This window comes from Bos taurus, chromosome 24 (genome assembly GCF_002263795.3).
Source record: "Bos taurus isolate L1 Dominette 01449 registration number 42190680 breed Hereford chromosome 24, ARS-UCD2.0, whole genome shotgun sequence".
Taxonomy (NCBI): Eukaryota; Metazoa; Chordata; class Mammalia; order Artiodactyla; family Bovidae; genus Bos; species Bos taurus.
In genome coordinates, this window is record NC_037351.1 from 50,206,069 (window position 1) to 50,220,436 (window position 14,368).

Below are 14,368 nucleotides of genomic sequence, written 5' to 3' on the forward strand. Positions count from 1 at the left end.
AGCAAGCTCTGGCAGATGCTTAAGGACAGGGAGGCCTTGGTGTGCTGCAGTCCATGGGGTCGCAAAGAACTGAACATGACTGAGCGACTAAACTGAACTGTCTTCGTCTGTTTGGGCTCCTACAACAAAGTACCATAGACTGAGTAGCTTATAAATACCTGAGGTTTGTTTCTTGTGATCTGGAGGTGGGGAAGTTTGGTTTTTCCCATTTCCTGGAGAGCACCCAGGCAGTGAGAAGACTTGAACCCAGGCCTCCCGGCTCCCAGCCCACAGCTCTCCTCCTCAGCTGTGACAGTGCCATGTGGGCCAGCGGTTGCTGCTGTCATCTGAGCTGTCAGAATACCAGCTCTTCTGTCACTTGGGAAAGGGGGATGCAATCACCAGGAGAGAGAACACTCTTTCTGCTCTACGAATGATTTCTTTATACCTTTGAGCGCAACCCCTGGAAATGATTAGCCTCTGTGGGAATAGTAGGGGGTAGCCTGTGGCATGTCCACAGGACAGTGGGCCAGGTGCCTGGGTGGGAAGCAGACCCGTGAAAGGAAGTCAAGAACTCAGTGAAGTTTATTAAAGGTACTGTACTGCACACAGGATTCGAATCATGGAAAAAACTTGTGAAATTCTTGCATCTGGGTGGCATCTCTCATGAGGAGGAAAGAAGTGAGTATCACAAATATGAATTTGTAAATGATACTCTGGACCATAGGGCTTCTCAGAATCCATTTGTTCTGCCCTGTGTGGTGCTTAGTTGCTGTCGTGTCCAACTCTTTGCGACCCCATGAACTGTAGCCTGCCTGGTTCCTCTGTCCATGGGAATTCTCCAGGCAGGAATACTGGAGAAGGTTGCCATGCCCTCTTCCAGGGGATCTTCCGAACCCAGGGATCAAACCCAGGTGCTCCTGCATTGCAGGAGGATTCTTGACCATCTGAACCCCAGAGAAACCCAAGAATACTGGAGTGGGTAGCCTATCCCTTCTCTGGGGGATCTTCCCGACCCAGGAATCAAACCAGGATCTCCTGCATTGCAGGCAGATTGTTCTGCCCAAATATTATTTATTATTAAGTAAGTTAAGAATTAGGCATCGGGGCCAGAGTGATGCACACGGGCCACTGCCTCTCCAGGCTTCCAATCAAACACTGAAGACAAGAGATTAAAGCTCAGACTAAAAGGGAGAAAGTAGTATGAGAGGGGAGAACACAGCCTGACAGATAAGCTAGTCTGGAGAGGGAACAAAGCATCAGGGAAGGCTTCCTGGACGAAGAGGCATTTAAGCTTAGACCCAGAGGAGAAGTAAGAATTAGCCAGAGGAAGAGAGGAAATGGCATGCATGGAGGCCTAGAGGCAGGAGAGAAGATGATGTATTCAGTGGATGGCCGGTGAGTGGGCTCAAGGAAGCTATGAGGCAGAGGCTGAGACCGTTAGAAGTGATGCCAGTTTCCAAGGTGATCTAAAGGAGCAAGGCCTCTCCTCCAAGGAAGTGGGGAGACTAAAGAAACAAAAGTGAGTCCTCAAATGTGAGAGGGATGGCGGTGGGAGCTTCATGGCAGGAGCCCCCATAGGAGATGACAGAATGCACTAGGGTTGCAACCAAGCCTGGATCAGGAAGTGCGGTCAACCTCATCTAGTGTGTGATCTTGAGCAAGTCAGTTCACTTCTCTCGACACGGAAGGGAGGGGAGGGGACAGGTGCCTGCCCTGCACAAATCACTGGTGCCGTGTTTATTCACATTGAGAATAATTATGCCTTCCCCGCCATGTGCCATGGAGCCTCAAACATTGTTGACCGTGTGTGATGGTGCCCAGCACATAGTAGGCCCTCAATAAACACCAGCAAGTCAGACTGCGTGCCTGGGGAACACGGTGGGGGTTGATCCCAGTGGGGGCAGGAGCTCAGAGAGAGCCTGCCCGTCCACGCAGAGAGGCTCTGCCCTGAGCACCAGCTGTGGGCCGTCGACAGGGCCTCTCAGAATGCTGATGGAGAAGGGTTCTCATCTTCCTGGCTCGTCAGGAAAGAGGGGTGATCACTGGTTATCAGCATCTGCTGTGGGTGCAAAAGTGGGTTGATAGTAGTACACGTGACGCAAGTTGCCATTTCTGATCTAAAGGCAAGATAACGCTGTATCCTTTAGCTACAAACCAGGGATCTTTCAGCATCCTTGCCATCCGCTGACCCTACAGGGAGGGAGGAAGTGGCTCCCTGTATGGGCCCCAGCGTTTGGCAGGAACAATCAGAACTGAACGCTGAACTCCTCCAGGGACCACGATGGCTCATGAAGTCTGGGCTCAGAGAGAGTAGTCCCGGAATTCAGGAAGGCACAGTGGCCTGTGGGCACCGTGCAGTGGGTGCTGGTGTGAGTGTGGGAGAAATGAAAGAGGCAGGCTCTGCTTTGGAGAGGCTGAGACCCTGGCTGGGATCTCTGCCCTTTAGAACACAGTCCAAACAAAGCAAGCCCCAAAGGGCTCACCTTATTTAGCCACTGAAGTCAGAGCTGTCCTGATTTAGATTTTGAAAGAGGCCAACATCTTCTGCGATCCCAGGTTTTCTTCCTTAGGAAAAAAAAATGAGAAGTTTTTCCTTTGCGTTGATAAAGGTCAAATGGAGGAGTTGTGTCAAATCAGAAGGATTTCAGTGCTGGCACACACACATAGCCTCACACACTTGTGATCTGAAAGTCACACTCACAGCCTCGAGCCTGGGCAGGTGCAGCTCCTGCCCCCATGCTGTTCCCGTGGCGACCAGCACCCACTCCCCACCACTCGAGGACCCAGACTGCCCGCCCCCAGCTCTGCACCGATGTGGGCTTTGGAGCTCCAATGAGGTCGCTGGAATTTCTCTCCGAGCTATTTCAGTATTGTTGGGAGGCTTGGGAAGCCTTTGTTCTCCCTGGCTGGTTACGTAATTTTCAAGAGAAAAGGCAGAGGAGAGACTGAACTGAATGCTTCCAGAGTCTGCTTCTGGGGGAGGCGATAACCCCAGAATTTGATGTCCCCTCCGCTCCTTTTATCCTTCCAGCCCCTCTGGAGCTCTCCTCCCGTCCCCCCTCAAGGAGATGATGATAAAACAGGTTCCCCTCCTGTTTCTTACACTTGGCATCCCCACTGGCATGTTCTGGAGGAAGCTGTAAACGGGAAACCAGCCAGGGCTGGTGGCATCACTGCCTCGCGGGGATGTGAAGGTGTTTGCACATCTCAGGGGAAGATGCTCACTAGGGCCTGGCCTGGGGACCAGGCCTGTCAGTGGCTCCCCGTTTGGGACATACGTGTATTTTAGGCCAAGCAATGCTTTGGGCCTGGGGTTGGTGGCTGAACTGCTGGCTGGTGTGTGAAGGGGTATCTGAAGACCTTGGCTGGAGTGGTCCTGGGGGTGAGAGAGGCTTGGGGCGTAGGACCTGCAGCCTGAGTCGGCATCATGGGTGTCGACCCTGGGGAGAGCCAGCTGCCCCTGCACGTGGGTTCCCACAAACAGAAAGGGCTTCCGGGCTCAGACACCTTTCTACCCGTGAACGCCCCCCAGCCTGTTCACCTCCTGGGTCGAGGGAGTGGTACTTCAAGAGTCAAAAGACCAGGAAGAGTTGTTCCCCTTGATTCCTGGGCGCCCCATGGCAGCTGCCTAGTGCAAGACGCACAGAGGCTCAGTGCTAAAAACCAGAGAGAACCCAGTGATCACTGCCTCGGGATCAGCAGCCCTTTCCTTGGTGAGGCCACGTGTCACCTCTCTTCTGAGGTCTGGGTGGCATCCTTGCTTGAGCCCCGCCTTTATCCCCAGCTCACCGCCTGTGTATGTGTGTGTGTGTTAGTCACTCAGTCATGTCTGACTCTTTGTGACCCCATGGACTGTGGCTTGCCCTAACCCTAACCAGCTTCCTCTACCCACTCCTCCCTGGAGGGATTCAAAAAGCTTTCTAATCTGGGCTCGGGGGCAGTTGTCTTTCCACATGGGTTATACTTTGTCATAACCTAATCTTACTGCAAGCAGGTATCCATCCCTATGTCAACTGGCATTTATTTATAGAATCCTTACTGTGTGTCAGACATTGGACTCACCCATGGGGTTATGTCAGTGAATAAAGAAAGGTAAGGTTCCCCAGCAACCCTGACTCCCCAGGGTCCTGTCTGGCTCTGGAATCTGATGGGATCTAAGCCAGCTCTGACCCAGGAACCCCTGCCCGGTAGACGCAAGGTCTCAGGCCAAGTCTGCCCCTTTTCCGTCTTGGCCATGTCAAAAATTGAGACCTCCAGCTCCCTCCCCTCCGTTAGTCACCTATTGCCTACAATAAACATCCCCACATTTAACGAACTTAAGCAGCACTTGACATCACACAGTTTCTCTGGGTCAGAAATCTGGGCCCAGCTTTTAGCTGGTGCCTGTGGTGTAAGGTCTGGGTGAGACTTCAGCGGGGCCATGGCCTCCGGGAAGGGCTGCAGTCCCCTCAAGCTCACTGGGGGAAAGATCCGCTTCCCAGCTCACTCATGTGACGGCCAGTGGGCCTCAGAAGATCCCACTGTAAGATCGCACGTGGGCCCCGCCTCGGGGCCGCCTCACGACGCAGCCTCTGGCTCCACCTGGGCTGGAAGCCACAGTCTTCCTGTATCCCGATCTCAGAAGTAACATCCCGTTACTCCCACCATATTCCTTAGAAGTGAGTCGGGGGCGTCCCTGTTGGCCCAGTGGTTAAGACTCCATGCTAACACTGCAGAGTGATGCGGGTTCAGTCCCTGGTTGGGGAACAAAGATCCCACATGCCTTGTTGTGGCCAAAAAATAATTTTTTTTTTAAAGTGAGCCACCAAGTCCATACACACTTAGGGGAGGGGATTCCACAGGGCCTGAAGCCAGGAGGTAGGGACCTTCCCCTCCTCCAGGAGGCTTCTCTGACTGACGCGCCTGGTCCTAACTCCTACTGCCCTTGTAGGAGAAGCATGAAGCTGGCCCCCGAATATTTTTGCACCGTTTCTGTAATTGTTATGTGGGCCTGCTCTCCCTGTAGGAATATAAGCTCCTCAAGGTCAGGAGCCATGTGTTCCACATCTCTTTATTTCCCACTTAGACCAACCATATACTTTCTATCAGGTATTTCAGGTTAAAAACAAGGCAGTAAAAAATGCCTTAAACAAAAATAGAACTTGACCGTCTCACTTGGCAGGAAAGCTGGAGGCAAGCATTTCCAGTCTTAGCTTAGCTACTCAGCGATGTCTGCGAGGCCCCATGCTCGTCTGCCAACTCCAGTGTGCTGGCTTTGTCCCCACATGGTCTCAAGATAGCTGCTGTGGCACCGACACCACAACTGCATCCTACAACTGCATCTAAGGACAGGGAATAAGGAAAGAACTTTTTCAATGAAGTCCCTCCAGTGATCTTTGCTATAAGGCTATTGTCCAGAACTAGATCATATGACACCTCTAAACCACCCACTGTCAAATGGGAGTTGAATTAGCACGACTGACTTAGACTTATGGCCCTCGGTGGGGATGGGTGTGGGAGAAGTCATCACCCTCTGGGATTTTGGCAGTGAGGTTGTCACAGGAACCAGGGGTGCTGTTGGCATTTAGTGGGGCAGAGCTAGGGTTGCTAAATTTTCAGTAATACTGTACCATGTTGTTGCGCTAAGTTGCTTCAGTCTTTGTGAGCCTGCCAGGCTCCTCTGTCCATGGGATTTCCCAGGCAAGAATACTGGAGTGGGTTGCCATGTGCTTCTCCAAGGAATCTTCCTGGCCCAGGGGTTGAACCCACATGTCTTATGTCTCCTGCATTGGCAGTCAGGTTCTTTACCACTAAGCACCACCTGGGAGCCCCCCTGAGCTCTGGGAAACAAGTAACTCTACTGTGAAACTGACAATGCTGTCTCTGCTAGAGAGTGCTGCTTTGGACCAGTGGTTCTCTACTGGGTATGATTTTGTGCCTCCTCCACTGGTGATGGTTTTCAATGATTAGAGGTATTTTGGTTGCAACCACTAGGGGGCACTACTGGTATCTAGTGGGTAGAGCCCGGGGATCCTACAGTGCACAGGCCAGGCCTGCGGCCACGAATGAAAGTGCAAATGTTAGTTGCTCAGTCGTGTCTGACTCTGCGACTGTGGTCTGCCAGGCAAGAATACGGGAGTGGGTTGCCATTCCCTTACTCCAGGGGATCTTCCCGACCCAGGGATTGAACCTGAGTCTCCTGCATTGCAGGCAGATTCTTTACCCTCTGAGCCTTCAGGGATGCCCCAAGAATGACTTAATCATAATTGTGCTGATGTTGAGAAGCTGTAGAGCCCCCATCCAATCATGGGTCATCCCTGAGTTGGGCTCAGCCGCTCAGTGGCTGACCCAGACTTGGTCTCTGTTCCTTTGGAGGAAGTGGGAGTAGTTCCTGGGCAAGGGGCCAGTGGCAGCTATGGGACCAGCTGGGAGGATGCTCAGCTCAGCTTCCCTCTAGGATGGCCAGTCCCTGCAGCCAGGGGCTCTGGCATCTGAGGTTTACAGTTAGAGAAGAGGTCAGGTACTGGTTGGAAGGCAGGGTTGTGGTTGTTTGAACTTAGCAGAAGTTTTGTTTATTTATTGGTTTGGCTTTGTGTTTGGTTTGGTTTTCTTTCACCCAATCTCATTGTAATGTTTTCTCCATTTTTCTTTTTACCAAGTGGGCTGATTACCTGTGATCTCCATACTGGAGCTGAACACGTGCTGAAAAGGGGCTGCTTTGTGCTTTGAGAACCACAAGTTGTGCCTCCCCCAGACTTGTGCTTCACTAATCCTGGGACGTCACACTGGGCCTAGATAGTTCTTGGTGGGAATCACTTACTTGGGCTCAGCTAATATGTTTCAGGGACGAGAAGTGTGGACTTTGGCGGCAGACAGACTTGTGTTTACACCCCCAGATTCGCCTCTGGCTGCTTGTATGGCTTTGGGAAAGTTGTTTCCCTTGGGGGCTTCGTGGGAGAATGACATCAATCCCAAGGGGCTCTTGTGAGACCCAACCAACTAATGTCAGCCCCTTGGCCCAGCGTGAACCCTCCCTGTGTGTAGGTACCCCGTCTTCATCATGTTGTCTTCGCCACTTCCCCAGAGAGCCTCCGTGAAAATGCATGTGGGTTTGGGAGTGAGGCCCATCAACAGCACCATAGAATCATCAAAGGGTTGGTAGGTAGTTTGTTGGAAAGCTGGGTCCTGAGGGCATGCAACCTACAGATGAGCTGAACTAAGCCTGATGGAGTCCGGAGCCCAGGGAACCTCCTATGGAGGGCAGGCTTGGGGCCTAGGGCAGCTCCGAGGGTCAATGAGGTAGAGTAGGAAGGGCCTGGTTATGGCATACTTCAGTGCCTCCTTGGAAACAAGCTAGAAGATGTTCCTACATGATCCAGAGCAGGGGTCAGCAACTTACCCCCTGGCCAAACCCAGCCCCCCACCTATTTTTGTAAATAAAGTGTTCCTGAAATGCAGCAATGCCATTCATTTAGGTATTGTCTGTGGCTGCTCTTGTGATACAAAGACAGGGTTGAGTAGTTGTACCAGAGATGGTGCTATAAAGCCTAAGGTATTTATTCTTGACTCTTTATAGAAAAAAAAAGTTGTCAGTCTCTGCTAGGGCACTTCATTCACATAGACTACAGCAATGAGGATCACCAAGCTTTGAGTCAGGCAGACTCAACTGTGATGTGAATGACAGCACCTGGAACTGTGCAGCGGATAGCCTGTTCAATGGTAAACATCAGCCCCGCTGGGGGAGGCTTTCCTGTAAGATTTTAGATGCTCAGGAGTGGGAAGAAAGCAGTGTCTGGGAAATGTCAGCACCTCGCTGGGGGCCATAGTTCCTGCTGAAAGCTGCCAATGTGAGGTTGGGGAGGATCAGAGTAGGTGAGTCTAAATTTAGACTTTCCAAAGCCACTTTGTAAACCAGAGCCCCAGGAGTCCTCGAAAGGGGCAGTTGGCACACACCAGCTCGTCTCTGGTTTGCCTCTACATGTTAAAAGCTGAATGCGTGAGAGGATAATTAATTGGCCTCAAATAAGAGATTGGTGGAAAGTTGGTGAGAAATCGGTGGAGAGGAGAAGCTCCTCTGAACGGAGTTCGGGGGTGGAGATTTCCATTTGTGTGTTTTATTACAACGTTCCCCATGGAATCATGGGAGTCTTGCTGCCCTTGGAAGAATTACATGCATTCTTCTCCCTGAGTGTCATTTGAGCACAATTGGACCATGACCTTTCCGCCTCTCAAGGTGAATGCCAGCTCCCCAGTTCCGAATCACACCTGTGATTCAGAGCAGCTCTGAGCCACCACCTCCAAATGGGGAACAGCTGTGCTTTGCTCTAGAAGCTTCATCACATCAAGAGCTGCCATCCACCCTCTGCCCAGGAGGGCACATCCAGGTGTGGGGTCTGGGACTCCCCAGGCCTGATGGGCCCACGCCAGAAAAGAACCACTAATCTGAGACTTTGTAGGTAATCAGTGTTTCATAATCAGTCCACCTGTGGGGAAAGGCAAAGGGTTTATGGTAGAAATTATAGGGGAATGATATGGGAAAACTTAGAAAATAGGTTTGAGAAGGGATGAATCACAGTAAACTCAAATGGGAACTGAGAAATAGTCAGACGAGGGCTGCCTGGTTTGTGTTGAAATGCTAAGAGAGGCAGCATCTAAGTTCAGAAATATTGGTTTGTCTGAGCAGCTGAGGCTTGTGTGAAGAGTCCTGTTGCAGTGAACACGTTGCATTGGGGCAGCCACGGAAGGGAGGGCGGGCTGACTGTCTCGGGAAGTTGGCCATTGCGGCTTTGTAGATGTAACAAATGGACCGAAAGTAACTCCAATCCATTATGTTCTAAGTGCTGCTTTGTGTCCTGGACTTGAAGCTTAAAGTCAAGTTGAGAGATGGACATGTATAAAAAGTTAAATAACAGCCCAGATTAGTATATGGCAAATGTCAAATAAAGTATATACACACGAATGTACAGGAGTTCAGGAAAGATTGGAATGTCACTGAAGACACTTCAGGGAGGAAGTGGATTCAGAATGATGGACAGGGTTTCAACAAGTGGGCAGGAAGCAGAACATTTCGGGAACAGGGAAGATGCAAGCAAAGAAGCAAGGCAGGAGTTAAAAGAGTGTGTTTAGAGGCTATGAGAACAGTGCAGTAGCTGGAATAGAGCCTTCCCAAGGTGAAGAGGTACCTGCCAATAGTTTGTTGAGCAGACCACTCACACACAAACACACACACACACGACAGCCCCTCTGCCTGTGAGAGGAAGAAGAAAGAGTTTTAAAAATAAATAAAGTCCCTCTTAATTATCCACAGATTATCTGCACTGCAGCTGATCTGGAACAAATCCTGCCTGCAGCTTGCTGGTGATGTCATCTCCCTGTTTAGGTGCTCATTCCCGTCTCTGTTTACCGCCCAGTGGGAGCCAGAAAGGGAAGAAGCCTTCAGCGTCTCCCCTCATAAAGCAAAATATACAATTGCCTCTGTTTGCTTTGCCCTTGGGAACCAGGCCAAGTATATGGGTGGAAAGTGAAAGGAGTTCCAGTTTAGTTTCTATTCCTTGACTTGGGCAGCAGGAATTGGAGGAGGGATGGAATGGGGCCCCAGGTGGTTCTTTTGTTCCCCCGAATTAGGTGACCAAGTGGACTTCACTGCACAGGCCACAGATTGACTCAGTGGGTGGTCTAGCACTGTCTCTAACTGGCTTGGAATCTTCAAAGTGAATGGTGTTTATCAATTCCTCAAGTGTTTATTGACCCTGTCTGTGCTAGAAGCACTAAGCTGGTGTTCTTTGAGCCCCAGTGCCCTTATCTCCAAAGTGGGAACTCGGACTAGAATTGCAGTCTCTCAGTGGAGATGCTCATCAGGATGGTTAGCAAATCCAACTCTGCCCATTAAAGGCCTGTAGTGACTCCTTGTCAGAGTAGCCAAAGAAGGCAGGACCACCCTCAGTTAAGGACCACTGGACTTGTTTGCTACAGTTGCTTCCCAATCTGAAATTCTGATTATTTTGTGGCTGGGCCCAATAAAAACATGTACAGTAGAATTACTGAAGGTTGATGAAACATCAGAATAGCAGGTACATCTTATGCAAGTAAAGGGAATTTTTAAGACTAGCAGCAACAGATAATATCTGTTGAGCAATTATTATGTTTCAGATTCTTGGCAAATTCCTTTCATTAGAAGTCTTTAGAGAGCATTTCGGAGAAGGCAATGGCACCCCACTCCAGTACTCTTGCCTAGAAAATCCCATGGACAGAGGAGCCTGGTAGGCTGCAGTCCATGGGGTCTAAGAGTTGGACACAACTGAGCGACTTCACTTTCACTTTTCACTTTCCTGCATTGGAGAAGGAAATGGCAACCCACTCCAATGTTCTTGCCTGGAGAATCCCAGGGACAGGGGAGCCTGGTGGGCTGCCGTCTATGGGGTCGCACAGAGTTGGACACGACTGAAGCGACTTAGCAGCAGCAGCAGCAGCAGCAGCAGAGAGCATTTGATTGTTTACCATTTCAGATCACTTGTGTCCTCTAATTTGTCCTCTTAATTTTAGAGCATTGAGTTGACAATTGTCTTGCTTCATTTACCATCTGCAAAGTTCAGATGTGTACGTAGCCCTATAGGGGACCCTACAGTATGAAGAGAATGAAGCAGCAGCCCTGGCTAGATTCACTCTTCTGCACAGGATACAGTATTTGTTCTCTGTATATGTGTAGATTTAACAAACTTAGGAAACCTGTGACTCCCTAAGAAGCTATAATATTGTCTTTTCTTCAGAGATCTGAATTGCTATTTTTGCCATTTTTTTTTTCCTCCCCAGTGAAGTCCTTTGCCTGCAATTTGAGTCAGGAACCACCAGGGGGCAATCAGGATATGATCTGACTCATTGCTTTCAAGAGTTGCTGCTGTTGCTGCTGCTAAGTTGCTTCAGTCGTGTCCGACTCTGTGTGACCCCATACGGCAGCCCACTAGGCTCCCCCGTCCCTGGGATTCTCCAGGCAAGAACACTGGAGTGGGTTGCCATTTCCTTCTCCGTTGCATGAAAGTGAAAAGTGAAAGTGAAGTCATTCAGTCGTGTCCGACTCTTCTCGACCCCTTAGAGCGAGGTCCCCATTATCAGAAAGAATACAGTTCATCGTGCCAATGCTACTGTCCTGCTAAGAAGCCTATGTCCTGTTTTGCTGTGCAGAAAGTTCCTTGTCTAGGGTGGCAATAAAATTTCCTTATAGTTTGTATGTATGCATTCATGTGCTATTACATGGAAAGAAAGAGATACAAATAATTAAATCTGTGTTTAGCAAATTCTCCCAAAATATTCAAAGACATTTGCAAAAGAAGGAAGAAAAGGGGTCCAAGTAGAAAAACAAATTTATGGATCCCTTATTTTCCGTCTGCAATGAGTTCTTTTTTACTGTTACCCTTCTCTGCTAGTGCTGCTCTGTGTGTTTGGAGGGCATAATGAATGATTTTTGCAAAAGTCAGAGCTGATCACTGCCACCCACAGCTTGTGCATGTTAACCTTCGGGGAGAAGGCATTTACATTAAAGGCACACTAGCTGATGATCTTATCAAATCAATCCATCTTCTCTCTCTTCCAGGGGAGCGTTGCACACAGCAGGCTGGGTGGCTTGGGCAGTGCAAAGCCTGGAATCCCCTGAGCAAGCAATGTTTCAGCTGGCTGGACAGATCAAATAACACTTGGGCTGGTTAACAAAAGGCACCCAAGTGGGAAGGTGTTGGAAGCCAAAGTGTGGAAATTTACCCAACATTGTCTCTTTGACAGGGAAGGAGACTCGGTCTGAAAGATGCTGCATTCCTGCCAGCCTCTCTGGGTCCAGCAGAACACAATCTCCTTCACGGTGATGTGGATGAGGGGGTGACAGAGGACACTGCCTGCCTCTGAAGTCTCCGGAGGATCCAGGCCAGGCAGGTGAGACCCAGGTCTGGGACTTCAGGTGCAGTTTGGTGTAGAGTTCATGAAAGGTGCTTGAATTTCTCCAGCTTTCTTCACCAACATTCAACAGACTGGTTTGGGTTTCAGAATCTGAGAGGAGCTGGTAGAAAGGAACGCTGGCAGAGGTACAGAGAAGTCCCTACAAGCCTCTCAATCCACTGTTGGGATCCCTTCATACTGCTTGGGACTGGGAGGGCAGCTGCCAGAGGCTCCCAGGCTGCCAGAGGCTGTGATACCACTAGACTTTGGACCTTCAAAAGGAAAGGAACATAGCTCAGCAACGGCTGCACATTTGAGCCAGAAGGAACCTCTTATAACAAAGGATTTAAACGGGAGAGTTTCTGCATCTTTACTTTGTGGTCCATCATGAGAGAAAACTTTCCATTCACATAGATAATGGGACTGGGTTTTCTTTCCAAAATACTGTATTTGAAAGAATCATGAGCCATTCTAAGCTTCCAGGGAGGCTCAGGGCACATAGGAGTTGGTGGACAGCCTTCCCAGGGCAAGGCTAAGGGGACAGCCTGAGCCTCCAACTTCTGCAGCTCAGCGGGTATGGACAGATGCCACTCTTGTCTCCAGAGAGCCGGTGGCAGTGACATCACCAGGAGAAAAGGCATCCTTCAGCCTTGGGACTTGACAGAATGAGGAGGGCTGGGGAAGCCGGGAGCTGGGACTTGGTCTTTCCTGACTGCCCCTCTGTCCCACGGGCAGCGCCTGACCACTGAGCCAACCATGGCCGAGAAGGGCGGCTGCCTCGCCAGCGTCTATGGCTATGACCTGGGCGGGCACTTCGTTGACTTCCAGCCCCTGGGTTTCGGCGTCAACGGGCTGGTGCTGTCGGCCGTGGACAGCAGGGCCCGCCGGAAGGTGGCGGTGAAGAAGATCACCCTGAGTGACGCCCGCAGCAGGAAGCACGCGCTCCGGGAGATCAAGATTATCCAGCGCCTGGACCACGACAACATCGTGAAGGTGTACGAGGTGCTGGGGCCCCAGGGCACCGACCTGCAGGGCGAGCTGTTCAAGTTCAGCGTGGCCTACATCGTCCAGGAGTACATGGAGACCGACCTGGCACGCCTGCTGGAGCAGGGCACGCTGACCGAGGAGCACGCCAAGCTGTTCATGTACCAGCTGCTCCGGGGGCTCAAGTACATCCACTCTGCCAACGTGCTGCACCGGGACCTGAAGCCCGCCAACATCTTCATCAGCACCGAGGACCTCGTGCTCAAGATTGGGGATTTTGGGTTGGCGAGGATCGTTGATCAGCACTATTCACACAAGGTATGTCTGGCTGGAATGACTGAGACAGGCGGTCCTTGGAATCCTCAAGAACACTCGGTGTTCGAGAGGGTATTCCTAGCCCAGTGGAATCAGAGGACTGGGCTCAGTACTTAGGGGGAAGCTGGAGGGTGCGAGAAAGAGGGGAGGTCCGGTTCTTAGTCTTGCCTCTGCCACGTGGCCATGACCAATGATTCATGGCTCTACAGGAGGCGGTTGGATTAGATGATCCAGTTCTAAACTCTGTGGCTTTGTAATTGTGTAGCTGGGGAGCTCCCCCAGTGGTCTAGTGGTTAGGATTCCAAGCTTTTACTGCCGCAGCCTGGGTTCAATCCCTGGCTGAACTAGGATCCTGTAAGCCATGTAGCACAGCCAAAAAAAAAAATGTGCTGCTGGTGAATTTGCCTCTGGCACCGTTTTATCCCTGCCATCCGCCTAACCTCCTCCCCTCCCTACCCTCTACTCAGGACTCCCGGGAGGCCTCCCAGGATTTGAGTCTTACTCTCTGGCTCATCTTGCCTCCTCCTTCCATCAAAGTTGCCCCACTCTGTGTTCCATTCTCTCTGTGGACAGTGGCACAAACGGTGAATCTGATAAACTCATTCTCGGCATACCTTATCCAGCTAGGGGCTCAGCTCTCCCAGGTCCCGTGATGCCCTGGGCCCGCAGTGTGATGTTGAAGCCACAGGGTCCGGTTGGTGCTGAGACCCCACATGGTGGTCAGCTAAACACACCAGCAGCTGCAGAGATCAGAGCTGCCCCGGCCACACTGACACTCGTTCTCAAGGCCCCTGACTTCTTCTTACCTAATCCACTGGGCCCTTCAGAAGCTAGGAGTTCTCTGAAGTTCTGTTCTCCTTACCCCAGTTCCTCTGACTTTAGGGGAGCCTCTGAGCATCTCAGGCAGGCACCCCTCAACAGAGCTGTGGGGTGGCTGTGACTTCCGGCCTTCTGCCAAAACTTGTGGATCATGAATTTTTACTACTGGATTAGCCAAAAAGTTCGTCCCAATTTGCAGAAACACCCGAATGAAGTTTCTGGCCAACCCAAGAGAATAAGTGCATTCCTCAGGAGATGGGTGCATCATAACCTGTTACCAGCCACAGGGCTGGGGTGGGCAATGAGTGGGGAGGGCATCTCTGACCTTGAACGTGTTCCGGCCTTCTCTCTGAGGCCCCGTTCCTCT

The 14,368-nt window shown here is 50.9% G+C and overlaps 1 protein-coding gene across 5 annotated transcripts in view; it reads left to right on the forward strand.

Moving 5' to 3' along the window:
• The window catches only part of MAPK4 (mitogen-activated protein kinase 4), a 173,291-nt gene that overhangs the window by 98,280 nt on the left and 60,643 nt on the right, over window positions 1–14,368 (forward strand). For 3 of the 5 annotated variants that reach the window (XM_010818866.4, XM_059880851.1, XM_024984293.2), the window contains exon 2: window positions 11,734–13,185. In XM_010818866.4, the coding sequence (XP_010817168.2) occupies window positions 12,640–13,185 (546 nt within the window). In that variant the 5' untranslated portion in view covers window positions 11,734–12,639. Of the gene's footprint in view, window positions 1–11,733; window positions 13,186–14,368 lie in introns of those variants that run through there. The other 2 variants (XM_024984294.2, NM_001075920.2) reach the window with 2 other exon arrangements.